This window comes from Vulpes vulpes, chromosome 15 (assembly GCF_048418805.1).
Source record: "Vulpes vulpes isolate BD-2025 chromosome 15, VulVul3, whole genome shotgun sequence".
Lineage (NCBI taxonomy): Eukaryota > Metazoa > Chordata > Mammalia > Carnivora > Canidae > Vulpes > Vulpes vulpes.
Window position 1 is genome coordinate 81,862 of NC_132794.1, and position 26,246 is coordinate 108,107.

Genomic DNA, 26,246 nt, shown 5'->3' on the forward strand with positions numbered 1-26,246 from the left:
CGACGCCGGAACCTTCTAGATGCCTCGTGTTCCCTGGGCTCCAAGGGGCCGCCCTGGGCCCCTCTCACCAGCACTGCCTTCCTCCCCGCAGCTGCGACGCCGGGTGTACAAGGGGGTCCCGCCCCAGGTGCGGGGACAGGTGTGGCTGCGATTGCTGAACGTCGACCAGGTTAAGGCCAGCAATGCCGGGAAATACCAGGTGGGACCCGACCCGTCTACTCCCCGTGGACCCTCGGTCCCCTCCCTGCCCAGGGCTGACCCTCCGTGACCCCTCCCCACCCGGGCTGATCCTCCACGTCCCCTCCCTGTCCAGGGCTGACCCTCAGTCCCCTCCCCGCCCACGACAGCTGGGCACAGGCCCTCACGCAGGCCCCGCGGGCACGGTGGGCACTCCCGCCGTCCCCGGCCTCCCAGGGGAAGGGTGGAGGTTCCTGCAGGACACACTCCCGTGGTGGCCCCGGGGCTCCCTGCCCAGGACGGCAGCTGCTGACAGGTCGGGGTCTGTGTCCCTGACGCCGGCTCCTCCTCCCGGGGTCTCCCCGCAGGCAATGAAGGAGGCGGCCCTGGTCTCCTCCCGGGACATCGTGCAGATCGACCTGGACGTCAACCGCACGTTCCGCAGTCACACCATGTTCTGGGACCGCTACGGGGTCGGGTGAGGCTGCTGGGCCAGCGGGGTTCGGGGGTCGGGGGCCCGGCCTGGGAGAGGCCCGGGGGCTTCTGTGCTGGGGACACGGGGTCTCCGAGGCCGGGGGGAGCGACGGCAGCAAACAACACACTGCCACGTGGTAGGGTGCTGGGGATGACCCCCGTGCCCCCAACCCCAGGGTCTCGGGGATGGGGAGGCCGCAGGACGGGGCCTCCAGGGGTCACCGTCTCAGCTGAACCCCAAGGGGGTGAGGGGCGGCCCCGTGAAGAGCAGGGGGCCGGGGTGGGGGCGTGGGGGGCACGAAGGGGACCTGGGGCCAGGGTGCATGGCCGCGGCTGGACCGGGACACGTGGACCCGACGAGGGTCGGACAGGTCAGGGTGACACCCACCCTCCGGTGCTTTATGTACTTCTGAATTCTGGGCATTTTGTTTTAGACAATTTGCACTTGGTGAGCACACACGGCATGACGCCGCCCCCCCCCCCCCCCCCCAGACGCCGCCCCGGTCCAGGCAGGCCCTGCGCGGAGCACACGGGGCCCCAGGGGCAGGGGCAGGGGCAGGGGTCACAGCAAACCCCAGACTGGGGTCGCCTTTATCTGTAGACGTCTCCGTGTGCACCTTAGAGAAGGGGGTGCCCTGTGTCCGCAGCCCCCCACCCCATCCCCTCACCCACCGCCCCCACGCCATCCCCCTGCATCACCCCCCACACCATCCCCCACAACCCCAGACCCCCACCCCTACACTATCGGTCCCGCCCCCACCCCCACCCCACCCCACCCCCACGAGGACGCGGTGCAGCTGCCCCCTGTGGGACATGCTCAGCCTCCCCGGCCACCTTGGGGTTCTCTGGACGGCCTGCTCCCGTCAGAAGCCCGGGTGTCCCGCAGAGTCCCCAGGGGCCGCGGGGAGGTGGGGAAGGCAGGGAGCCCCCCGACAGGGGCTTGCAGGTGGGTGGAGCATAGGGTGCAGCTACCTGTGTGTGCAGCGGGCGGGGTGTGTGGGAGCCCGGGACCCCTGGGGTGACCTGCTGGGGCGCCAGGGGCGGGGCTGGGGATACGCCAGGCATGGGTGGCTGGGCTTCCCGGGCGGGCCGCTCGGACCGTCTCCCCACGAGAACTCGGTGCTCCTCCCTGCAGGGAACCTGCTGCCCCCCGGGGCCCCCGCGGCCCTCAGAGCGCGGCCGGGTCAGGCTGACCTGTGACCCCCGGCCCGGGGGGAGCCGGCCTCCAGCAGCCCGGGCCCGGGGGCCGCGGAGCCGGGGTGCAGACTCAGGCCGCCGTGCGGGGGGCATCGGGCGGCTCCTGGCAGCGCTGAGGGGGCCGCACCCCGTACCCCCCCGTGCTCAGATAGTGACCCCAGGGGTTCGCAGCCTGTATCGGGGTCACACCTGCACGACGTTCCCTGCTCTCCTCACGGCGGCTGAGACCTGGAGCCCCGAGATGCTCTGGGATGGGCGGGCCCGGGGTGCCCCCCACAGAGTCCAGCCCAGGGACACCTGGGAAGACCTGGGGGTGCGCTCAGGGCCACGGATGCCCCGGCTGCGTGGGCTCGGGGCAGGGGTCACGTGGGGCTGGTGGTGTTCCCGGGACACGGGGCCGGGCCAGGCCAGGGCAGCGGAGGAGAGGCGTCAGGGGCTGCGGGGACCGGGGCAGGGGGAGCGCTGGCTCCCATGGGGGCGTGCGGGGGGGGGGGGGGGCCGCTCCAGGGCTGGAGGCCCGGGGCGCTGGCGGCGCTGGGGGAGCCCGGAGCTGCACACCCCACGGCGGGAGCCGCTCGGAGGCGTCGGACACCCCAGGGTGCACTGAACCCCCGGCACGCTGCACGTGTGAGGTCGCCGCCTGTCCCCGTGCGCAGACCTGACCCCGGAGATCGGCCCCCGCGGAGGGGCCCTGCGGGCCGCGGGGCCTGCGGGGCCGGTGTCGGCACCTCGGCGGCCTCGCTGGGCGGGGGCTGACTGAGCAGAGCCCCCCGCTGTCCCCCCTCCTAGGCAGCGAGCCCTGTTCTGCGTACTGGCAGCCTACTCGCTGTACGACACGGTGAGTGTCCCTGCCCCCGCCTCCTGCCCCGCGGGCGGCCTTGTCCTGAGTGGTGGTGACCAGCGGGACTCACAGTTATGGCCCCGGCTCCACGGCCCCCGAGATGCCGGGGAGGGTCTCTCTCCTCCGGGACGGGCAGGGGGCGGGGTGCAGACCTCCCAGGGGAGGCAGGGCCTGCGTGCCCGAGGGCCGGGGCTGCCCGGGGCCCCCGCGTGCACCGCGGCCGTCCTAGAGCTCGGGTCTGGACCCTGACAGACGGCACTACCGACGAGAGCCCGGGCGGGGAAGGCTCCCACTCCCCCGAAGGGAACGAGGCCGAGGCGCCCAGGAGGCCGCCCCCTTCCACGGCGCATTCCAGAAGGGTCCCCGAGGACCCCAGCTCACACGCTCCCCGGCCCCGCGGGGTGTCCTGGCCCAGCTCCCCTCGTGGGACCTGCCAGGGGCCACAGTCAGGCCCCCCCACCCCCCCGCCGACCTGCCCTCTGGGGGGTCTCCAGACCTGGCGGGTCCCCTACAGCCTGGCACAGCTCACGGAGGCCCCTCCTGCTGGCCTGAGGACGGGGGTCCTGGCACGGCGGCCGCAGGGCTCGGTAGCGGGGCCCGGGGTGCTCGCGCCCCAGCTGGTCCGGGTGGCCCTCACCTGCTCCCCCGCCCTCTGGGAGCCCCCTCCGGGAGCCCGGGCTGGGAGGGAGCCGGGGGAGCCTGACGCCCGCGGGGAGGGCTCAGAGGGGGCCTCGGGGCGCACGCCCTCCGTGGGGCTCTGGCTCTTGCAGGAGGTGGGCTACTGCCAGGGCATGAGCGAGATCGCGGCCGTCCTCCTCATGTTCCTGCCCGAGGAGGACGCCTTCTGGGCGCTGGCCCAGCTGATGGTGGGCGACCGGCACTCCATGCACGGTAGGGGCCCGCCGGGGAGCTCAGGAGGGCCTCCCTGCAGGCTGCTGCACCGGGGGGCAGGCGGGGACCCCCCAGCTCGCCCCCCCACGGGCAAGGGCCCCGCCTCCCCGGTGGCCTCGGGGTCCCGGAGCCACGGCCACCCGCCCCACCGTCTGCAGGCCAGGCACGCACTCCCGTTGCTCCCCTAGCCTCCCGCCGGGCAGCCGGCTTGTCCCCCAGGCCCCCCTGCCAGCCCACGGCCACACGGGGCCCAGGGGGCAGCGTCTCCCCCTCCCGGGGGCCCCCAGCCTCACTCCCAAGCCCCACAGCAGAGGGCCGTGCACGCCCATCACCCTCCCCTTGGCCTGCACCCGCTGCCCCTCGGGGCTGGGGACCCGCCTGTCCCCGCGGCGGCCCCCGCAGGAGAGAGGGTGCTGGGTCAGCCGGGCCCGGTCCTCAGCCCCCAGCCCACGCCCCGCGGGGTCTCTGTGAGGACGAGGGTCCCCGGGCCCCGCGCCCCCGGCCTGGGAGGCAGGCCCTGCCCTCTGGGAAGAGCGGATCCAGCCAGGGCTCCGAGGGCGGTGGGCACACGGGGGTCAGGGCGTGGCGGGGAGGCCCCTGCCCCGACACCCCCCACCCCGCCTGGTGCAGGAGGAGGCCCTGACCGTGGGGGCCTGGGGCCTTCTCAGGCTTCTTCGTCCCGGGCTTCCCGAAGCTCCTCAGGTTCCAGAGACATCACGAGCGGGTCCTCCAAAGAGCTCTCCCGGACCTGAGGAAGCACATGGCGAGTGGGGGCGAGTGGGAGCTCCTGAGGCTCCGTCCCCGGAGCCCGGGGCAGGGGGTGGGGGGCATGGCCCTCCCTCCGAGCTGCCCAGAGTTGGGGTCACGTTCCTCCCCCTGGGGCCCGGGGGCGCCCTCGGGGCTGGGCTGGGCCGTGGGGAGCGCGTCCACCCGGCTCCAGGGGCCGCGGCGTGGGGCCTGAGCACCCCCTGCCCTCCCGCCAGGACGAGGAGCAGATGTCCACCGGCATCTACAGCCCCAAATGGTTTCTCCAGTGCTTCCTCGGCCGGGTGAGGCCCCCCCCCCCGGGACCCCCGCTCCCGGACCTGCCCCCTGCCCCCGGGGAGGGCCCAGCTCAGCCCCACCCTCCAGACGAGCCAGGCCCGACCCCGGGGTCCTGAGGCTGAGGCTGAGGCTCGCAGCCCAGCCCGTCCTGGAGAAGCCCAGAGGGTCCCTGGACGAGGTCCCGGGGGGCGGCCCGTCTCTGCCTCAGCTCCCCCGGGGGAGGCCGGGTCAGCCCGGGGTGTGGACGGGCCCTCGGCCCATCGGGCGGCCAGCCTGGGGTCCTCTCGAGGCGTGGTGTCGTCAAGTGCGGGCAGAGTCTGTGCCCCCAGGGGTGCGGGAGGTGCTGGCCGGGGTCGGAACCCGGAGCGGCCGGGAGTCCCTGATCTCCCTGGGAGGAGGGCACGGACGGGGAGGCGGGGGGCGGGGGGCGGGGGGCGGGGGGCGGGGGGGGGGGGGCGCTGCGGGGCCTCGTCGCAGGCAGCCGGGGGCCAGATGGCAGGCCTAGCCTAGCCCCAGCCGAGCCCCCCAGGGGCCCTGCTCAGGCCGCTCCTCCCACCCCGCCGTCCCCCTAGACCCCCTTCTCGCTCACCCTGAAGCTGTGGGATGCCTACGTGTTGGATGGGGAGAGGGTGCTCACGGCCATGGCCTATACCATCCTCAAGGTGCACAGGAGTAAGTGAGCCCCCGGGAGCCCAGGTGTGCCGGGGGCGGGGGGCAGGGGCGGTGACCCTGGGCTCGGAGCAGCACCCAGACCTGGGGCGGGGGGACGGCGGGGCAGGCGGGTGCAGCGGGGCTCCCCGAGTGGAGCAGCGGGCAGGGGCCACCCCGGCCAGCGCACTGCCCGCGGCGCTCCTGGGCACAGCGGGACCCCAGCCGCTGGCCTGGGGGCCCCGGGGGCCCCAGGGCGGGGCCCTCTGGGTCTGACTCTCGCCCACCGCCCAGAGCGCCTCCTGAAGCTGCCCCTGGAAGGGCTCCGGGAGTTCCTCCAGGACTCTCTGGCCCAGCCCTGGGCCCTGGAGGACGAGGCCGTGCTGAGACACCTTCGGGCCTCCATGACCCAGCTCCGCAGGATGCGGTGCGACCTGCCCCCGCCAGGTGGGCTCAGGGCCCCGGCCCCTCCCGACTCGGCCTGCTGGGGCCGCCCACAGGGGACAGAGCCCCCGGGGCCCCCGTCCTCATCTCTGGGGCTCTCCTCTTCTGCTCCAGCCTCGGGGACCCCAGGCCAGGGCTGGGCGGGCGGGCGGGTACCCACTGCAGGGCCCGGGCAGCAGTGTGGGGGGCTGAGCACAGGGTCAGGCCGGTGGGGGGGGGGGTCACGCGGGAGCCGTGAGGACCCCGGGGCCCCCAGCGGGGGACACACAGCCTGCTGGAGACGCTGACCCCGTCGGCCTCTTTCCAGCGGGACCTGAGGAGTTCCCCACGAGGCCCCTGGGCCTGGAGCCAGTGTCCCCGGCGCCCGGGCCTCTCCTCCCTTCTCCGGCCTCTGAGCCACCGCCCAGGGTGGAGGAGCCGGCCTCCCCGGGCCCAGCCGCCCGGCCTGAGCCGCCCGGACCCCCTCCCGGCCAGGCCATCGTCCAACTTGCCCCCCAGCCCCGGCGGTGGAACTCCCTCCCCACCCTCCCGGGGCAACAAGGCGGTGCAGGCAGGCGGCCCCGGGACACGGCGGGCTTCGAGACAGAAAACGGGGTCTCCTTCCATTTGGCACCTGCCTGGGCCACCCCAGAGGCCCCGCGACGGACCGGGCCCTGGAGCACCCCCGGGACTCCCATCACGCGGTCCCCCCAGCCCCCTAGGGATGACGCTGTCGGGCCCAGGACACCCTTCCTGCCCCGCGGCCACTGCAGCTCGTGCCCCTCGCTGGGCAGTGACGGGCACAGCCAGGGCAGAGCCAGGGCGGCGCTGAGCCCGCTGCCCCGAGGCCCCGCACAGGCCCGGGACCCTCTGCCCCCCGCGTCCACGGGGCAGCTCGATGCTCGCGGGCCTCGGGGGCAGAGCGTGGCGGTGAGGGCGGGGGCCCGGAGGCTCCGGCCCGCCGTCACCGTGCCCTGCCTCGTCTCGCTGTGCCTCCCGGAGGGCGGCACCGCCCGCACGGGACACCAGCCCCTGACCCAGAGGGACCTGGGCTGGCCTGGCCCCGGGCTCTGTGGGGGCAGGGGCGACTCGAGCGCCTGCCCCAGGCCCAGCGCTAATGGGATCCAGCGCCCCGGGGCCCTGGCCAGGCCTGCGTTCTGGCCGCGGGCCGAGCGAGCCCTCTCACAGCAGGATGTGGCCTCCTGGGCCCTGGGCGTGCCCCACAGACCCAGGTCGCTGACCTAGGGCAGCCCTGGGGATCCCGGGACACCCCAGGGCAGGGCAGCGGGGGCAGGCCCGTGGGCCCCACCCACACCCCCACCCACACCCCCACCCCCACCCCCACCCCCACCCACACGAGGAGGCAGGCTCCTCCACGCGCTGGGGCTCCAGCAGTCAGTCACCCGGCCCCAGGGGGCCCGAGGCCGGGGTCCAGCTGCCCTGCGGGGACCCAGCGCAGGAGCCCATGGGCCGCAGGTCCACGTCAGCCCTGCCGCCCCCAGAACCGCCTCTCACCGCCCCGACCTCAGGACACGCGCCCCCACCCGGAGTCGAGTCCGCACAGGCTCCCAGGCGGGGGACGACTCCAGCACCCGCACCCCTGTGGGATTCCCGCTTTCCTCTAAGGACAGGAAGGTCTCCCAGGGGAAGGCGCGCACCCTCGGTTCTGAGCCCCTGTTTGCTGTTGCAAGTTCAATAAAGTGTTGTTGTGTGAGAGGGCACGGCCGGCTCGTTTCTGCGTCTCCCGGAGCTCTGTGCACGGGGTGCGGAGACACCCCCAGAGAGGAGGAGGGGGCGCCGCCCAGGCCCCGACCAGCCCCTGCGGGGGCGCCGCCAGGCACACACGGCTGACGTCCCCACGTGCCTTCCCGGGGCGGCCAGACGCCAGGGTCAGGACCCCGCAGACTCTACTGCGACTCAGCCTGCGCCCGCGGCCAGGACGGGCCCTGGGACAGAGTGACAGCCGGGGAGCCTCAGGTCACCAGGGTCTGTGCTAAGCGCCCTGGGAGGTCTGTGCCCCCTCTGTCCAGGGGGCCTGGGCTGCCCGGGCTCCGGGGCGCTTCCTCCCCTCCCCGCCCCGGGCCTGTGCGCCTGGGGCACAGAGGGCCCGCGGGGCGGTCAGCGTGGCCCCGGAGCGGACGTCAGGACAGCAGGCCCTTGCAGCTCTCACACCTGGGCCACCCTCACCGGGCGGGCTCAGCGTGCACACCCGGTGCTGCTGGATCCCTCGCACCAGAGTGTGGAGGGCACCCTGCACGCCCTGGAGAGTAGGGGCTGGGTGAGCGCGGGGCTCGGCCTGGGGGCAGGCAGCGCAGGGGACCGAGGGACCCCGGCCCCGTCCCCACCCCGACTCCCACACACACACACACACACACAGGCAGCCCCAGGGCTCCCCCCACGGGCAGCCGGCCCCTCAGGAGCTCCCCCCAGGGCGGCCCCGAGGTCTGGCTCCCCGCTGGAGAGGCATCGGGGAGAAGAGAAGCGGCCGGCGCTCGGCGGGGACCCGCTGCCACCCACGGGAATGTGGCCGAGCCGGACCTTCCAGCTCAGCTGACCCCCCGGCGGGACGGGACGGCACGGGACGGCACGGGACGGCACGAGGGGGCCCGGGTCGGCCGGGAGAACCCAGCTAGCCGCCCAGCGCCAGCACCAGAAATGATGGTGTTTCAACCGTTTCGGCGTCAGGACGACGCGGCCCGAGGATCAGATCGCGGCACGGCGACAGACAGGCACACACCCCAAACCCAACAAACGTCGGAATCCCCCGACTGTTGTCAGACAGCAGCCGGACGGTTACAGACGTGACGCTGGGGTCCCCGGTAGGACACACGGAGGACGCTCCAGACCACGGCTGCAGAGGCGCTGGAGGCCCGGGGATGCGCCTGCGGGTGCCCACGGGGAGCGCGGGGCGGCGGGAAGCACCCTACAGAGGGGGGCCCCTCCTGGGAAAGGACGCCGGGTCCCCGCGAAGGCTCCCGATGCTGACAGCTGTCCCCCTCTCCTTCAGCTTCTGGTTCCCCCCCGCCCCATTTTGCTCTTCCTGATTCTCCGTCGGCCTCCGCCCTGCATCCGAGCCACTGACCACACGGGCTTCTTTAGGACGTCGGGTCCCAAAAGGAGGCCGAGCTCTGGCTCCCGGGATCGAGAAGGACCATCGCCGAGGTTTATGCTGATCCCCCCGAGCTCGTGCCTTCCCGGCTCTTCTGTCCTGCAGAACGAGGGGAGGCACGGGCCTTACGGGGAAGGAGGCCCACTCCCACTCGGGCGGGACCGTCCCTCGTGGGGGACCCCGTCATCTGGGCCCGGGAGAGCGAGCGGGGCCATCAAGAACAGGTCGCAGGCTAGACATGGTCCGCTCTGAGGTTTGTCCTGAAGCGAGCACTCCCCTTCCACGTCACGCTGTCTTAGTTCATCCATTTATTATTTGTTAAAGGTTTTACGTTTATGTCCTCTCTACACCCAACACGGAATTCCAGCTCACAGTCCTGACATCAAGGTCCCCCGACCAGGCCGGCCAGGCACCCCAGGGCCATGTTTCTCATCTCTTTGCTGGCTCGCCTATCTCTGCACCCAGCTGGGACATCGAGTCCACGACGGGGGAGCTTTAGCTACCTCCGAACCCGCAAGAACCCGGAACGTTCTCGCTGTGTCCCCATCCTAGAACGACCTTCGCCGTCGAACAGCAACTCAAATAAATCGGCAGCCAGCCCAATGACTCCTGGTCAAGGAAACGGCCAACTTGTCACGTGTGTGGGCCCCGCTCCCTGGGCTCCCGGGGCTCCCGGGGAGGCTCCGCTTTCTTTAACATCGACCAAGGTCCCAATGACTCCACCGCACCTCGACGCCGGGGCTCAGTTTCTGCCCTGACACGACACAGGCAGCACGTCGGCTTCAGTTACTCCCTGTCAATCAATCAAAGGGAGCCTGGCCGCTCTCGGGGTGGTTGGGGTGGTTGGTAAGAACACGCGACTCTTGTTCTTGGGGCGGAGAGTTCAAGCCCCATGTGGCTGTAGAGATGACAGAAAAATAAAATCTTAAAAAGAAAATCAGTCAGTCGGTCTGGGGGAGACACAGCCCCGGATCCCACAGGGGCAGGGAGCCAGCTGACGGGTCTACGCACACTATTAGAAGCAGCAGAGCACAAAGTCAGAACTTCCAGAAGTCTGCTAGAGGGGGGGACACGCCGGCCTCGACGGTGCTCGGGAGGCGAAGTGGGGGGCGGCCCCTGGAGCGACAGGGTGGGCTCAGGGTCCCCGGGGTCCCAAGGACGGTGGCGCCAACGGTTCCCAGGCCCAGGAGCGGGGACCCCGGCCGAGGGCCGCGGGACTAGGGCCAGCTGTCTGCCCTGTGTGGCCACAAACTGCAAACCCCTGTGCGGTCACGGGGCCGCGTCCCTGGGCCGGGCCAGCAAAGGCCAGAAGTGGGAGGAGACCCTCCCGGGCGGGAGGAGCACGGGTCTCCCCCAGGGCAGCCCCTAAAACTTGGAGGTTTGAAACTCAGTCACTTGTCCGAGATAAAAAGAAAAAAAAACAAAACAAAACAAAACAAAACTCGGACACAGGCAGGGTGAACGCAGGGTTCTGACAGAAACGGTGGAGACAAGAGGGCTTGATGGCACATCAGAAACTATATGCCAATAGGACAACCTACAAGAAATGGACACCATGACACTATATATAGAAAACTACAAAAATGAACAAACAAAAAAATGTTAGAACCGGTAAATGAATTCAGTAAAGTCACAGGATACATAATTAATGCACAGAATTCTGTTGCATTCCTATACCTCAGTAAGAAGGTAAGAAAAAGAGAAACTAAGACATTAATAAAAATAAATTTAAAATGAAACAAAAAATAATATTATACTTAAGAAAAAACCTAAGGAAACAGCTATAAAAACTTACTCTGAAGACGATGATGGAAAGAAATCGATGACACAAAGAAACGGAAAGAGACACTCCACACTCGTGGACTGAAAGGGTACGAAGTGTCTTCACAACCGAGAGCAGCCCAGACATTCCTATAAACCCTATCAAAATGCCCCCAGCATTTCTCACAGAGCTAAGATAAATGATCTTCAACTTTGCATGGAACCTCAAAAGACCCCAGACAGGCGAAGCAGCCTTGCAAAAGAAAAGCAAAGTAGGAAGCTTCACATCGCTAGATTCCCAGTTATGTCACAAAACTGTTGTGATGAAGACAGTACGGTCCTGGCACGACAACGGACACACAGACCAAGAGAACAGAGCAGACCTCCCAGAAATGAACCCACAACTATGTCGTCGTTTAATCCTTGATAAAGCTGGAAAGAATATCCAGTGGGGAAAAAAATCTACAAATGGTGTTGGAAAAACTGGATAGACACAAGCCAAAGAATGAAATTTCTAGTTTTTGATTTTACTTTTGTGTGTGGCTAAATTCCTAGAAAATATATAACCTACCAAAACTGACACACAGAGAAATAGAAAATTTGAATAGACCAATTCTCAGCGAAGCTGTTGAGTAATAGAAAAAAAATTCCCAAAACGCAGAAGTCCACGACCAGATGGCTTCATGAGTGAATTCTATGAAACATTTAAAGAAGTATTAAAGCCTAGAAAGAGTATTATGCTAAGCACAATATGCCAACCCTAACCCTAACCCTAACCCTGACCCTGACCCTGACCCTAACCCTGACCCGGAAGCCTCCCCGCGGGTCCTGAGGAGGCCGGGCCCCTGTGGGCGTGGACGCGACCCCCACACGGCTGTTTCCCGTCTGTTGACTACGTGGGACTCCCAGCGCTGAGAGGGCACCTCCGTGGCTTGTTCCTGCTCTCGGGGGAGACGATTTCAGGTCGTCACCCCCGGGGATGACGTCAGCTGCGGGCCCTCCTACGCGGCCTCTCCTCTGTTGACAGACCTTTCCTAAAACCCCCTGTGCTTTTCATGCTTTGTTCTGTCAAATGCGTTTTCTGCGACTCTTGAGGGGATCGTCTCCTTTCTCTTTGTTTTTGTTGTTTTTTTAAAGATTTTATTTATATATCCTTGAGAGACACCGAGAGACGAGAGAGAGAGAGAGAGAGAGAGAGAGAGAGAGAGGCAGAGACACGGGCAGAGGGAGAAGAAGGCTCCGTGCAGGGAGCCCGATGTGGGACTCGATCCCGGGACTCCAGGATCACGCCCTGGGCCGAAGGGAAGGCAGGCGCTGAAGCGCTGAGCCCCGCCGCCCCCCTCCGCCCCGGGCCGCCCCATGTCCTTTCTCTGGTTAACGGGATGGATCGTGCTGAGTGATCAGAGGGGCCGCGGGGGGCAGGTGGGCAACGTGGATGAACAAATAGGGAAAGCTACAAGCGTGTGGTTCTAAATAAAGGAATCCCGGAAATTTAGAAAGTACGGCCTGGCAATAGAGTCAGGACCGTGGGGACAACTCGGGACGGGGACAGACGGTGACGCCGCTTCTCGCGGGGAGAGCTGAGCGAGGCACAGAATTGTCAAGTCGCCAGCTGTAGCCCTGAAACTACTGTCCCCTTGGGTGTCGACGGCACTTCAATAGATACCAAGGAAAAGGGGTTTCCGGTGGGAATCCCGGTGGGTCCGTGAAAGGCATTTACACGGTCGTGACGCACACGAAGGCGCCTCTGCAGAGGGGATCCAGATGCTCACGTGTCTTCATGTTAATGTTTAGAAGATGTACTTGGGAGACGGTGCGGGGGGCAGGGGCGGAGGGACAGGGGGAACCTGGAGCGGACTCCTCACCCACCGGAGACCGAGCCCCACCCGAGGCTCCACGCCACAACCTGGAGATCCTGGCTTGAGCCAAACTCAAGAGTCGACGTGGAACCGACGGACGGAACCACCCAGGAGCCCCTCAAATGCTCCTAACTGCAACCCCACGCTGTGAACCCTGGGGGGCGGAGGGGGGCATCTGTGACCCCCAGTCTGCCTTGAAGGGCGGGAGGCCTGCAGGGCCCGAGGATGGGAACTGAGGATGCGGGAGGCTGCCTGCATCGCCTTCCCGCCCGGCGTGGGGACAGGACCCTCCCCCGGGACCCTCGGCCACCAGGGTGAGGGCTGAGTGCTGATTGGACCCCGCCTGCCCACAGTGATGATGCGGGACCCCGCTCTGGGCGGAACTGTGGTGCCCCCGGGTTCCACCGCTGCCTGGTGCCCACTCTGCGTCCGCAGACCTTCGGAGGCACCGGTGCTCCGGATCTGGCTCGCAGCGACCCGACTCTCCTGCTCTCCCCAGTAGCCCAGGACTCGTCTCTCCTCAGTACCCCCACCCTCCCACTCTCCCCAGTACCCCGCTACTCCCACTCTCCCCAGTACCCCCACCCTCCCACTCTCCCCAGTACCCCCACCCTCCCACTCTCCCCAGTACCCCGCTACTCCCACTCTCCCCAGTACCCCCACCCTCCCACTCTCCCCAGTACCCCAGTGCATAAAGAGGAGGCGCCCACACAGCGACAGGTCACAGGTGAGTGGCAGCTGATCCCTGATCCCCGCGGGCCACAGTGGGGCCTGTGGATCCGGGTGGGGGCACAGGCCTCCCGCGCTGGGGTCCACAACACCCCGACCCCCATGCGATGACCGTGAGCAGCTCCCACAGCCCTTCCACAGCCCCACGGGGTGAGAGCGGCCACCCTGCTGCCCCCGTCCAGGGAAGGAGGCTGCAGTCGGAACTCAGGCAGCTCCCCCGGGACCCCCGCTCCCCTGTAAGCCCTCTGCTGTGCAGGCACCCAAGCCATGACCTTTCCAGCCTGTCCTAGACGCATGGACCCCGACAGGGGTGACCGTCACCCCCCCATCCCGCCCTGTGCCCGCTGGGTCCCCCTGGCCCGTGAGCAGGCTTGCTCTTCAGGCTCCAAAGAACGTGGAGTCCCTCGTGCTCCCCCAGGGCCCCCCTCAGGCTATTCACACATCGCTGCCCTCAGGGTGGGGAGTTCGGTCGCACTCTTGCTGGCATCAGGTTTTAGTTTTGATGAAGTCCAGTCCGTCGCTTTCTCCCCTTGGTCGTGTGCTTGTGGAATCTCGGAGAAACCTTCCATTCCCGCCCCCCCCGCCCCCCCAAGCCCGCAGGGACACTCGCTGGCCGGCCCACCCACCACCATCTCTGCGCCGGCCCCGGGCTGGGAGACGTCACCCCCGAGCATCAGGTGGGCAGTTCCCCGGAGCCCCTGGGTCCCCCGCCCGTGTGCTCCTGATACCGGGGTGGGAGCGCTCTGTGACCCCAGCGTGACGGCGTGCCCTGGGACAGTGGCTGGGAAGGTGGACTGTCGGTGGGCGACGGACAGACAGACAGGCAGCGAGGGCCCGTGTGTGATGCCTGTGCCCCTCGGGGCTACGGGGTTGTCTCCGGCTCCGGTCAGACAGAGGGGCGCCCGCCCACGGGGAGCACCCGGACGCATGTGTCCTCGGAAGGTTCTCACGCGCCGTCATCCTTGGATGTGTTTGGATTGCAGCACGATGCAGGAGGACCCGGAGACCCTGCTGGCCTTGCAAAGGGCCAATATCGTGGCCCAGTACCATCAGGTGAGGCCCAGAAGGGACCATAGACACTACACACCCACGACAGGGGGGACCGTACCTGCAAGAGCAGGTGAGGCTCAAGAGGGGATCAGAGCCAAGGATGAGCCAGGTCAGCCCAGGCAAGGACCACAGTCACCAGGAACAAGTGAGACCCTGGGGATGGTCCCGGTGTCAGTAGCAACTAAGGGTCCATCCTGGATCCTCGTCATTGGTAGCGGAGGAGCCCAGGCACCAGGTACAGGTGAGGCCCGGGTGGGGACCAGAGTCACCAGGTCCAGATGAAGACCACAGCTACCAGGTCCAGGTGAGCCCAGGTGGGGACCAGAGTCACCAGGTTCAGGTGAGGCCAAGGTGGGGACCACAGTCGCAGATCCACATGAGGCTCAGGTGGAGACCAGAGTCACCTGGGTGAAGCCCAGTTGGGGACTAGAGTCACCAGGCCTGGGTGAGGGCCAGGTAGGGATCAGAGTCACCAGGTCAAGTGAGGCCCAGGTGGGGACCACAGTCGCCGGGTCCGGGTGAGGCCCAGGGGGGGATCGTCACTGACAGACAGAAGCAGGTGAGGCTGCCAGGCTGCGCCCACTCTGGCGCCCGGCCAATCTCAGAGGGTCGGCGCTCCCTCAGGATCCAGGGGAGGGAGGAGCCCTTCTGCTCCCTCCTGTCTCTGTCCCCACTCCCCTGCTCTGATCGGTCCCCACCACGGAGCCCCCTCTGTTGCAGGCGCCCCAAGCAGGGTCTCCGCAGGACCTGTCACTGTGCAAGGTCGCCGACCACCAGGGCTTTCTGCAGTGAGTCCCCTGGACACCCCTCATCCATCCCAGGGCGGGTGGCCTTTGCAGGAACACCTCTCTGGAGGCTGACCCCCCCGCCCCCAGGTCGGGACCTGGTCCCCTGGAGCCCTCTGAGGGCCATGTCTGCGCTGGGTTGCAGCTGAGACACCCCGGAGGCCGACCCGGGACGTGGGCAGGAAGGGAGCTGGGCCCGGGGGAGGCCCCTGGACACTCAGAGGAGGGGCCCCCACGCCTGCTTTGGGCAGGCCCAGGTGTCAGCCTGCTGCATCCGGGGGTGGTGGTGGGGTGGGGTGTCCAGTCCCTTCAGCAGGGGATCCCGCCCGTGAGGGGCTCTGGGGCCGGGGCGTGCTCTCCGTAGGGGGACGGCCTGGTCTGGGCCGAGTCCGCAGGGGTGCTCTCGCCCACACCCGAAGGCTTTTGCGGGGCTGCAGGTGGATGCCGGGGACCAGGCCAGCGCAGGGAGGGGGGGGGGGGCCGCAGAGGGAGGCCCCGACCAGGCAGGAGGAGGCAAGAGGAGGAGGGGGCTGCCCTGGGCGGGAAGGAGGGAGGGGACAGCCCAGTGGCCTAGGTCGCAGGGGACGAGGCTGATGGGTCAACAGCCCCACGAGAACCTGACGGACGCTGGAGACCCCAGGTGGGGCCCCCTCGGCCCTGCTCACGGCCCAGTGTCTGCTGGGATGGCTCAGGGGTGGTCGTGCTCAGGGGCTCCGACAGGACGGGAGGTGAAATGGGCCAGGGTGGCAGAGGGGACAGCAGAGAGGGGAGCCCGGGGACAGCAGGGGGACGGCCAGGGGGCAGGGGGAGGCCGGCTGGACGCTGGGCAGTCAGGCCCTGGGGAGGCGGGGGGACCTCAGCGGGACGGTCACGGGGCACCCGGGCCACGCTGACAGCTCTCGGGCTGGTCCATCGAGGAGGGGGGCAGGTCACCCCCTGGGGGCGCCGAGGGGTCCCCGCCCAGCCCACCACCGGCAAACACCCTCCTCAGACCCCCCAGACGCCGCCCCCGCCCGCCCTCAGGCCGCTGGCAGCCCCTGCCCTCCCCGGGGGAGCCCTGCCCTCCCCAGGACGCTGGGTGCAGACGGGGTGTGTGTGTGTGTGTGTGGCTGTGGGGCCGGGGCCTCAGGGCTCTGCGTCTCCTGCCTTCCAGGGACAGGGAGCTGCCCGACCCCAGCCCCCGCGAGGCCAAGGTGAGAGCCCGTCCTGGGCCCCGGGCAGGACGTGGGGGGGAGCTGGGGCCAGCTGTCTGCACCGCGTCCCCCAGGACATCCCCGGGCGTCTCCCCAGTCCCCCGTCCCAGCGCTGCACGGGCCGCCGGGAACGCACCCGAGACCCGGAGCCGCGGTCCGCGGGGGGCCCTGTGCCTTCCTGGCTCCTCCGGGTCCCGCGGGGCACTGGACGCGGCCCGAGCGCCCACCTCCCGCGGCGGGAGCCTCACCTGCGGCCCCCGCCTGTCCTCTCCCAGAAACTCCGCCAGGAGACCCGGCGCGCGGACAAATGGATAAAAATGCTCAAGCGATGGGACCACTACCTCCCCAGCGAGAAGGTGGGGCGCTGGGTGCCCCCGAGGGCTCTCCGTCCTGACGGGGCTGGGGGGCCGCCCTCAGTGTCCTCCTGCCCCGTCCTCGGGGGAGCCCCCTGCCTGGGGAGAGTCTGCTGGGAGCCCGGGCCTCCCTCCCCAGGCCCCGGGACGGCGGTGGGGGAGCGTCAGGTCGGGGCCAGGGTCCCTGCTCCTCGCGGGGGACGGGGGGGGGGGGGGGGGGGGGCCCAGATCCAGGGAGACCCAGCCTCTCTGCAGACACCCTGGAGCCGACGCCGGAACCTTCTAGATGCCTCGTGTTCCCTGGGCTCCAAGGGGCCGCCCTGGGCCCCTCTCACCAGCACTGCCTTCCTCCCCGCAGCTGCGACGCCGGGTGTACAAGGGGGTCCCGCCCCAGGTGCGGGGACAGGTGTGGCTGCGATTGCTGAACGTCGACCAGGTTAAGGCCAGCAATGCCGGGAAATACCAGGTGGGACCCGACCCGTCTACTCCCCGTGGACCCTCGGTCCCCTCCCTGCCCAGGGCTGACCCTCCGTGACCCCTCCCCACCCGGGCTGATCCTCCACGTCCCCTCCCTGTCCAGGGCTGACCCTCAGTCCCCTCCCCGCCCACGACAGCTGGGCACAGGCCCTCACGCAGGCCCCGCGGGCACGGTGGGCACTCCCGCCGTCCCCGGCCTCCCAGGGGAAGGGTGGAGGTTCCTGCAGGACACACTCCCGTGGTGGCCCCGGGGCTCCCTGCCCAGGACGGCAGCTGCTGACAGGTCGGGGTCTGTGTCCCTGACGCCGGCTCCTCCTCCCGGGGTCTCCCCGCAGGCAATGAAGGAGGCGGCCCTGGTCTCCTCCCGGGACATCGTGCAGATCGACCTGGACGTCAACCGCACGTTCCGCAGTCACACCATGTTCTGGGACCGCTACGGGGTCGGGTGAGGCTGCTGGGCCAGCGGGGTTCGGGGGTCGGGGGCCCGGCCTGGGAGAGGCCCGGGGGCTTCTGTGCTGGGGACACGGGGTCTCCGAGGCCGGGGGGAGCGACGGCAGCAAACAACACACTGCCACGTGGTAGGGTGCTGGGGATGACCCCCGTGCCCCCAACCCCAGGGTCTCGGGGATGGGGAGGCCGCAGGACGGGGCCTCCAGGGGTCACCGTCTCAGCTGAACCCCAAGGGGGTGAGGGGCGGCCCCGTGAAGAGCAGGGGGCCGGGGTGGGGGCGTGGGGGGCACGAAGGGGACCTGGGGCCAGGGTGCATGGCCGCGGCTGGACCGGGACACGTGGACCCGACGAGGGTCGGACAGGTCAGGGTGACACCCACCCTCCGGTGCTTTATGTACTTCTGAATTCTGGGCATTTTGTTTTAGACAATTTGCACTTGGTGAGCACACACGGCATGACGCCGCCCCCCCCCCCCCCCACCAGACGCCGCCCCGGTCCAGGCAGGCCCTGCGCGGAGCACACGGGGCCCCAGGGGCAGGGGCAGGGGCAGGGGTCACAGCAAACCCCAGACTGGGGTCGCCTTTATCTGTAGACGTCTCCGTGTGCACCTTAGAGAAGGGGGTGCCCTGTGTCCGCAGCCCCCCACCCCATCCCCTCACCCACCGCCCCCACGCCATCCCCCTGCATCACCCCCCACGCCATCCCCCACAACCCCAGACCCCCACCCCTACACTATCGGTCCCGCCCCCACCCCCACCCCACCCCACCCCCACGAGGACGCGGTGCAGCTGCCCCCTGTGGGACATGCTCAGCCTCCCCGGCCACCTTGGGGTTCTCTGGACGGCCTGCTCCCGTCAGAAGCCCGGGTGTCCCGCAGAGTCCCCAGGGGCCGCGGGGAGGTGGGGAAGGCAGGGAGCCCCCCGACAGGGGCTTGCAGGTGGGTGGAGCATAGGGTGCAGCTACCTGTGTGTGCAGCGGGCGGGGTGTGTGGGAGCCCGGGACCCCTGGGGTGACCTGCAGGGGCGCCAGGGGCGGGGCTGGGGATACGCCAGGCATGGGTGGCTGGGCTTCCCGGGCGGGCCGCTCGGACCGTCTCCCCACGAGAACTCGGTGCTCCTCCCTGCAGGGAACCTGCTGCCCCCCGGGGCCCCCGCGGCCCTCAGAGCGCGGCCGGGTCAGGCTGACCTGTGACCCCCGGCCCGGGGGGAGCCGGCCTCCAGCAGCCCGGGCCCGGGGGCCGCGGAGCCGGGGTGCAGACTCAGGCCGCCGTGCGGGGGGCATCGGGCGGCTCCTGGCAGCGCTGAGGGGGCCGCACCCCGTACCCCCCCGTGCTCAGATAGTGACCCCAGGGGTTCGCAGCCTGTATCGGGGTCACACCTGCACGACGTTCCCTGCTCTCCTCACGGCGGCTGAGACCTGGAGCCCCGAGATGCTCTGGGATGGGCGGGCCCGGGGTGCCCCCCACAGAGTCCAGCCCAGGGACACCTGGGAAGACCTGGGGGTGCGCTCAGGGCCACGGATGCCCCGGCTGCGTGGGCTCGGGGCAGGGGTCACGTGGGGCTGGTGGTGTTCCCGGGACACGGGGCCGGGCCAGGCCAGGGCAGCGGAGGAGAGGCGTCAGGGGCTGCGGGGACCGGGGCAGGGGGAGCGCTGGCTCCCATGGGGGCGTGCGGGGGGGGGGGGGGGGGGGGCCGCTCCAGGGCTGGAGGCCCGGGGCGCTGGCGGCGCTGGGGGAGCCCGGAGCTGCACACCCCACGGCGGGAGCCGCTCGGAGGCGTCGGACACCCCAGGGTGCACTGAACCCCCGGCACGCTGCACGTGTGAGGTCGCCGCCTGTCCCCGTGCGCAGACCTGACCCCGGAGATCGGCCCCCGCGGAGGGGCCCTGCGGGCCGCGGGGCCTGCGGGGCCGGTGTCGGCACCTCGGCGGCCTCGCTGGGCGGGGGCTGACTGAGCAGAGCCCCCCGCTGTCCCCCCTCCTAGGCAGCGAGCCCTGTTCTGCGTACTGGCAGCCTACTCGCTGTACGACACGGTGAGTGTCCCTGCCCCCGCCTCCTGCCCCGCGGGCGGCCTTGTCCTGAGTGGTGGTGACCAGCGGGACTCACAGTTATGGCCCCGGCTCCACGGCCCCCGAGATGCCGGGGAGGGTCTCTCTCCTCCGGGACGGGCAGGGGGCGGGGTGCAGACCTCCCAGGGGAGGCAGGGCCTGCGTGCCCGAGGGCCGGGGCTGCCCGGGGCCCCCGCGTGCACCGCGGCCGTCCTAGAGCTCGGGTCTGGACCCTGACAGACGGCACTACCGACGAGAGCCCGGGCGGGGAAGGCTCCCACTCCCCCGAAGGGAACGAGGCCGAGGCGCCCAGGAGGCCGCCCCCTTCCACGGCGCATTCCAGAAGGGTCCCCGAGGACCCCAGCTCACACGCTCCCCGGCCCCGCGGGGTGTCCTGGCCCAGCTCCCCTCGTGGGACCTGCCAGGGGCCACAGTCAGGCCCCCCCACCCCCCCGCCGACCTGCCCTCTGGGGGGTCTCCAGACCTGGCGGGTCCCCTACAGCCTGGCACAGCTCACGGAGGCCCCTCCTGCTGGCCTGAGGACGGGGGTCCTGGCACGGCGGCCGCAGGGCTCGGTAGCGGGGCCCGGGGTGCTCGCGCCCCAGCTGGTCCGGGTGGCCCTCACCTGCTCCCCCGCCCTCTGGGAGCCCCCTCCGGGAGCCCGGGCTGGGAGGGAGCCGGGGGAGCCTGACGCCCGCGGGGAGGGCTCAGAGGGGGCCTCGGGGCGCACGCCCTCCGTGGGGCTCTGGCTCTTGCAGGAGGTGGGCTACTGCCAGGGCATGAGCGAGATCGCGGCCGTCCTCCTCATGTTCCTGCCCGAGGAGGACGCCTTCTGGGCGCTGGCCCAGCTGATGGTGGGCGACCGGCACTCCATGCACGGTAGGGGCCCGCCGGGGAGCTCAGGAGGGCCTCCCTGCAGGCTGCTGCACCGGGGGGCAGGCGGGGACCCCCCAGCTCGCCCCCCCACGGGCAAGGGCCCCGCCTCCCCGGTGGCCTCGGGGTCCCGGAGCCACGGCCACCCGCCCCACCGTCTGCAGGCCAGGCACGCACTCCCGTTGCTCCCCCAGCCTCCCGCCGGGCAGCCGGCTTGTCCCCCAGGCCCCCCTGCCAGCCCACGGCCACACGGGGCCCAGGGGGCAGCGTCTCCCCCTCCCGGGGGCCCCCAGCCTCACTCCCAAGCCCCACAGCAGAGGGCCGTGCACGCCCATCACCCTCCCCTTGGCCTGCACCCGCTGCCCCTCGGGGCTGGGGACCCGCCTGTCCCCGCGGCGGCCCCCGCAGGAGAGAGGGTGCTGGGTCAGCCGGGCCCGGTCCTCAGCCCCCAGCCCACGCCCCGCGGGGTCTCTGTGAGGACGAGGGTCCCCGGGCCCCGCGCCCCCGGCCTGGGAGGCAGGCCCTGCCCTCTGGGAAGAGCGGATCCAGCCAGGGCTCCGAGGGCGGTGGGCACACGGGGGTCAGGGCGTGGCGGGGAGGCCCCTGCCCCGACACCCCCCACCCCGCCTGGTGCAGGAGGAGGCCCTGACCGTGGGGGCCTGGGGCCTTCTCAGGCTTCTTCGTCCCGGGCTTCCCGAAGCTCCTCAGGTTCCAGAGACATCACGAGCGGGTCCTCCAAAGAGCTCTCCCGGACCTGAGGAAGCACATGGCGAGTGGGGGCGAGTGGGAGCTCCTGAGGCTCCGTCCCCGGAGCCCGGGGCAGGGGGTGGGGGGCATGGCCCTCCCTCCGAGCTGCCCAGAGTTGGGGTCACGTTCCTCCCCCTGGGGCCCGGGGGCGCCCTCGGGGCTGGGCTGGGCCGTGGGGAGCGCGTCCACCCGGCTCCAGGGGCCGCGGCGTGGGGCCTGAGCACCCCCTGCCCTCCCGCCAGGACGAGGAGCAGATGTCCACCGGCATCTACAGCCCCAAATGGTTTCTCCAGTGCTTCCTCGGCCGGGTGAGGCCCCCCGCCCCGGGACCCCCGCTCCCGGACCTGCCCCCTGCCCCCGGGGAGGGCCCAGCTCAGCCCCACCCTCCAGACGAGCCAGGCCCGACCCCGGGGTCCTGAGGCTGAGGCTGAGGCTCGCAGCCCAGCCCGTCCTGGAGAAGCCCAGAGGGTCCCTGGACGAGGTCCCGGGGGGCGGCCCGTCTCTGCCTCAGCTCCCCCGGGGGAGGCCGGGTCAGCCCGGGGTGTGGACGGGCCCTCGGCCCATCGGGCGGCCAGCCTGGGGTCCTCTCGAGGCGTGGTGTCGTCAAGTGCGGGCAGAGTCTGTGCCCCCAGGGGTGCGGGAGGTGCTGGCCGGGGTCGGAACCCGGAGCGGCCGGGAGTCCCTGATCTCCCTGGGAGGAGGGCACGGACGGGGAGGCGGGGGGCGGGGGGCGGGGGGCGGGGGGCGGGGGGGGGGGGGCGCTGCGGGGCCTCGTCGCAGGCAGCCGGGGGCCAGATGGCAGGCCTAGCCTAGCCCCAGCCGAGCCCCCCAGGGGCCCTGCTCAGGCCGCTCCTCCCACCCCGCCGTCCCCCTAGACCCCCTTCTCGCTCACCCTGAAGCTGTGGGATGCCTACGTGTTGGATGGGGAGAGGGTGCTCACGGCCATGGCCTATACCATCCTCAAGGTGCACAGGAGTAAGTGAGCCCCCGGGAGCCCAGGTGTGCCGGGGGCGGGGGGCAGGGGCGGTGACCCTGGGCTCTGAGCAGCACCCAGACCTGGGGCGGGGGGACGGCGGGGCAGGCGGGTGCAGCGGGGCTCCCCGAGTGGAGCAGCGGGCAGGGGCCACCCCGGCCAGCGCACTGCCCGCGGCGCTCCTGGGCACAGCGGGACCCCAGCCGCTGGCCTGGGGGCCCCGGGGGCCCCAGGGCGGGGCCCTCTGGGTCTGACTCTCGCCCACCGCCCAGAGCGCCTCCTGAAGCTGCCCCTGGAAGGGCTCCGGGAGTTCCTCCAGGACTCTCTGGCCCAGCCCTGGGCCCTGGAGGACGAGGCCGTGCTGAGACACCTTCGGGCCTCCATGACCCAGCTCCGCAGGATGCGGTGCGACCTGCCCCCGCCAGGTGGGCTCAGGGCCCCGGCCCCTCCCGACTCGGCCTGCTGGGGCCGCCCACAGGGGACAGAGCCCCCGGGGCCCCCGTCCTCATCTCTGGGGCTCTCCTCTTCTGCTCCAGCCTCGGGGACCCCAGGCCAGGGCTGGGCGGGCGGGCGGGTACCCACTGCAGGGCCCGGGCAGCAGTGTGGGGGGCTGAGCACAGGGTCAGGCCGGTGGGGGGGGGGGTCACGCGGGAGCCGTGAGGACCCCGGGGCCCCCAGCGGGGGACACACAGCCTGCTGGAGACGCTGACCCCGTCGGCCTCTTTCCAGCGGGACCTGAGGAGTTCCCCACGAGGCCCCTGGGCCTGGAGCCAGTGTCCCCGGCGCCCGGGCCTCTCCTCCCTTCTCCGGCCTCTGAGCCACCGCCCAGGGTGGAGGAGCCGGCCTCCCCGGGCCCAGCCGCCCGGCCTGAGCCGCCCGGACCCCCTCCCGGCCAGGCCATCGTCCAACTTGCCCCCCAGCCCCGGCGGTGGAACTCCCTCCCCACCCTCCCGGGGCAACAAGGCGGTGCAGGCAGGCGGCCCCGGGACACGGCGGGCTTCGAGACAGAAAACGGGGTCTCCTTCCATTTGGCACCTGCCTGGGCCACCCCAGAGGCCCCGCGACGGACCGGGCCCTGGAGCACCCCCGGGACTCCCATCACGCGGTCCCCCCAGCCCCCTAGGGATGACGCTGTCGGGCCCAGGACACCCTTCCTGCCCCGCGGCCACTGCAGCTCGTGCCCCTCGCTGGGCAGTGACGGGCACAGCCAGGGCAGAGCCAGGGCGGCGCTGAGCCCGCTGCCCCGAGGCCCCGCACAGGCCCGGGACCCTCTGCCCCCCGCGTCCACGGGGCAGCTCGATGCTCGCGGGCCTCGGGGGCAGAGCGTGGCGGTGAGGGCGGGGGCCCGGAGGCTCCGGCCCGCCGTCACCGTGCCCTGCCTCGTCTCGCTGTGCCTCCCGGAGGGCGGCACCGCCCGCACGGGACACCAGCCCCTGACCCAGAGGGACCTGGGCTGGCCTGGCCCCGGGCTCTGTGGGGGCAGGGGCGACTCGAGCGCCTGCCCCAGGCCCAGCGCTAATGGGATCCAGCGCCCCGGGGCCCTGGCCAGGCCTGCGTTCTGGCCCCGGGCCGAGCGAGCCCTCTCACAGCAGGATGTGGCCTCCTGGGCCCTGGGCGTGCCCCACAGACCCAGGTCGCTGACCTAGGGCAGCCCTGGGGATCCCGGGACACCCCAGGGCAGGGCAGCGGGGGCAGGCCCGTGGGCCCCACCCACACCCCCACCCACACCCCCACCCCCACCCCCACCCCCACCCACACGAGGAGGCAGGCTCCTCCACGCGCTGGGGCTCCAGCAGTCAGTCACCCGGCCCCAGGGGGCCCGAGGCCGGGGTCCAGCTGCCCTGCGGGGACCCAGCGCAGGAGCCCATGGGCCGCAGGTCCACGTCAGCCCTGCCGCCCCCAGAACCGCCTCTCACCGCCCCGACCTCAGGACACGCGCCCCCACCCGGAGTCGAGTCCGCACAGGCTCCCAGGCGGGGGACGACTCCAGCACCCGCACCCCTGTGGGATTCCCGCTTTCCTCTAAGGACAGGAAGGTCTCCCAGGGGAAGGCGCGCACCCTCGGCTCTGAGCCCCTGTTTGCTGTTGCAAGTTCAATAAAGTGTTGTTGTGTGAGAGGGCACGGCCGGCTCGTTTCTGCGTCTCCCGGAGCTCTGTGCACGGGGTGCGGAGACACCCCCAGAGAGGAGGAGGGGGCGCCGCCCAGGCCCCGACCAGCCCCTGCGGGGGCGCCGCCAGGCACACACGGCTGACGTCCCCACGTGCCTTCCCGGGGCGGCCAGACGCCAGGGTCAGGACCCCGCAGACTCTACTGCGACTCAGCCTGCGCCCGCGGCCAGGACGGGCCCTGGGACAGAGTGACAGCCGGGGAGCCTCAGGTCACCAGGGTCTGTGCTAAGCGCCCTGGGAGGTCTGTGCCCCCTCTGTCCAGGGGGCCTGGGCTGCCCGGGCTCCGGGGCGCTTCCTCCCCTCCCCGCCCTGGGCCTGTGCGCCTGGGGCACAGAGGGCCCGCGGGGCGGTCAGCGTGGCCCCGGAGCGGACGTCAGGACAGCAGGCCCTTGCAGCTCTCACACCTGGGCCACCCTCACCGGGCGGGCTCAGCGTGCACACCCGGTGCTGCTGGATCCCTCGCACCAGAGTGTGGAGGGCACCCTGCACGCCCTGGAGAGTAGGGGCTGGGTGAGCGCGGGGCTCGGCCTGGGGGCAGGCAGCGCAGGGGACCGAGGGACCCCGGCCCCGTCCCCACCCCGACTCCCACACACACACACACACACACACAGGCAGCCCCAGGGCTCCCCCCACGGGCAGCCGGCCCCTCAGGAGCTCCCCCCAGGGCGGCCCCGAGGTCTGGCTCCCCGCTGGAGAGGCATCGGGGAGAAGAGAAGCGGCCGGCGCTCGGCGGGGACCCGCTGCCACCCACGGGAATGTGGCCGAGCCGGACCTTCCAGCTCAGCTGACCCCCCGGCGGGACGGGACGGCACGGGACGGCACGGGACGGCACGAGGGGGCCCGGGTCGGCCGGGAGAACCCAGCTAGCCGCCCAGCGCCAGCACCAGAAATGATGGTGTTTCAACCGTTTCGGCGTCAGGACGACGCGGCCCGAGGATCAGATCGCGGCACGGCGACAGACAGGCACACACCCCAAACCCAACAAACGTCGGAATCCCCCGACTGTTGTCAGACAGCAGCCGGACGGTTACAGACGTGACGCTGGGGTCCCCGGTAGGACACACGGAGGACGCTCCAGACCACGGCTGCAGAGGCGCTGGAGGCCCGGGGATGCGCCTGCGGGTGCCCACGGGGAGCGCGGGGCGGCGGGAAGCACCCTACAGAGGGGGGCCCCTCCTGGGAAAGGACGCCGGGTCCCCGCGAAGGCTCCCGATGCTGACAGCTGTCCCCCTCTCCTTCAGCTTCTGGTTCCCCCCCGCCCCATTTTGCTCTTCCTGATTCTCCGTCGGCCTCCGCCCTGCATCCGAGCCACTGACCACACGGGCTTCTTTAGGACGTCGGGTCCCAAAAGGAGGCCGAGCTCTGGCTCCCGGGATCGAGAAGGACCATCGCCGAGGTTTATGCTGATCCCCCCGAGCTCGTGCCTTCCCGGCTCTTCTGTCCTGCAGAACGAGGGGAGGCACGGGCCTTACGGGGAAGGAGGCCCACTCCCACTCGGGCGGGACCGTCCCTCGTGGGGGACCCCGTCATCTGGGCCCGGGAGAGCGAGCGGGGCCATCAAGAACAGGTCGCAGGCTAGACGTGGTCCGCTCTGAGGTTTGTCCTGAAGCGAGCACTCCCCTTCCACGTCACGCTGTCTTAGTTCATCCATTTATTATTTGTTAAAGGTTTTACGTTTATGTCCTCTCTACACCCAACACGGAATTCCAGCTCACAGTCCTGACATCAAGGTCCCCCGACCAGGCCGGCCAGGCACCCCAGGGCCATGTTTCTCATCTCTTTGCTGGCTCGCCTATCTCTGCACCCAGCTGGGACATCGAGTCCACGACGGGGGAGCTTTAGCTACCTCCGAACCCGCAAGAACCCGGAACGTTCTCGCTGTGTCCCCATCCTAGAACGACCTTCGCCGTCGAACAGCAACTCAAATAAATCGGCAGCCAGCCCAATGACTCCTGGTCAAGGAAACGGCCAACTTGT

At 70.4% G+C, this 26,246-nt stretch overlaps 1 protein-coding gene across 1 annotated transcript; it reads left to right on the forward strand.

The window, feature by feature from the left end:
• Nucleotides 1-2,646: 2,646 nt before the first annotated feature.
• On the forward strand, nucleotides 2,647-23,819 carry LOC140595775 (uncharacterized). Its single transcript, XM_072740562.1, has 14 exons — nucleotides 2,647-2,686; nucleotides 3,460-3,580; nucleotides 4,249-4,343; nucleotides 4,564-4,629; nucleotides 5,197-5,296; nucleotides 5,567-5,719; nucleotides 6,024-6,843; nucleotides 19,444-19,492; nucleotides 20,266-20,386; nucleotides 21,055-21,149; nucleotides 21,370-21,435; nucleotides 22,003-22,102; nucleotides 22,373-22,525; nucleotides 22,830-23,819. The coding sequence occupies exons 2-14, from the start codon at nucleotides 3,481-3,483 to the stop codon at nucleotides 23,744-23,746; spliced, it is 2,835 nt and encodes a 944-aa protein (XP_072596663.1). The 5' UTR covers nucleotides 2,647-2,686; nucleotides 3,460-3,480; the 3' UTR covers nucleotides 23,747-23,819.
• The last annotated feature ends 2,427 nt before the right edge of the window (nucleotides 23,820-26,246 follow it).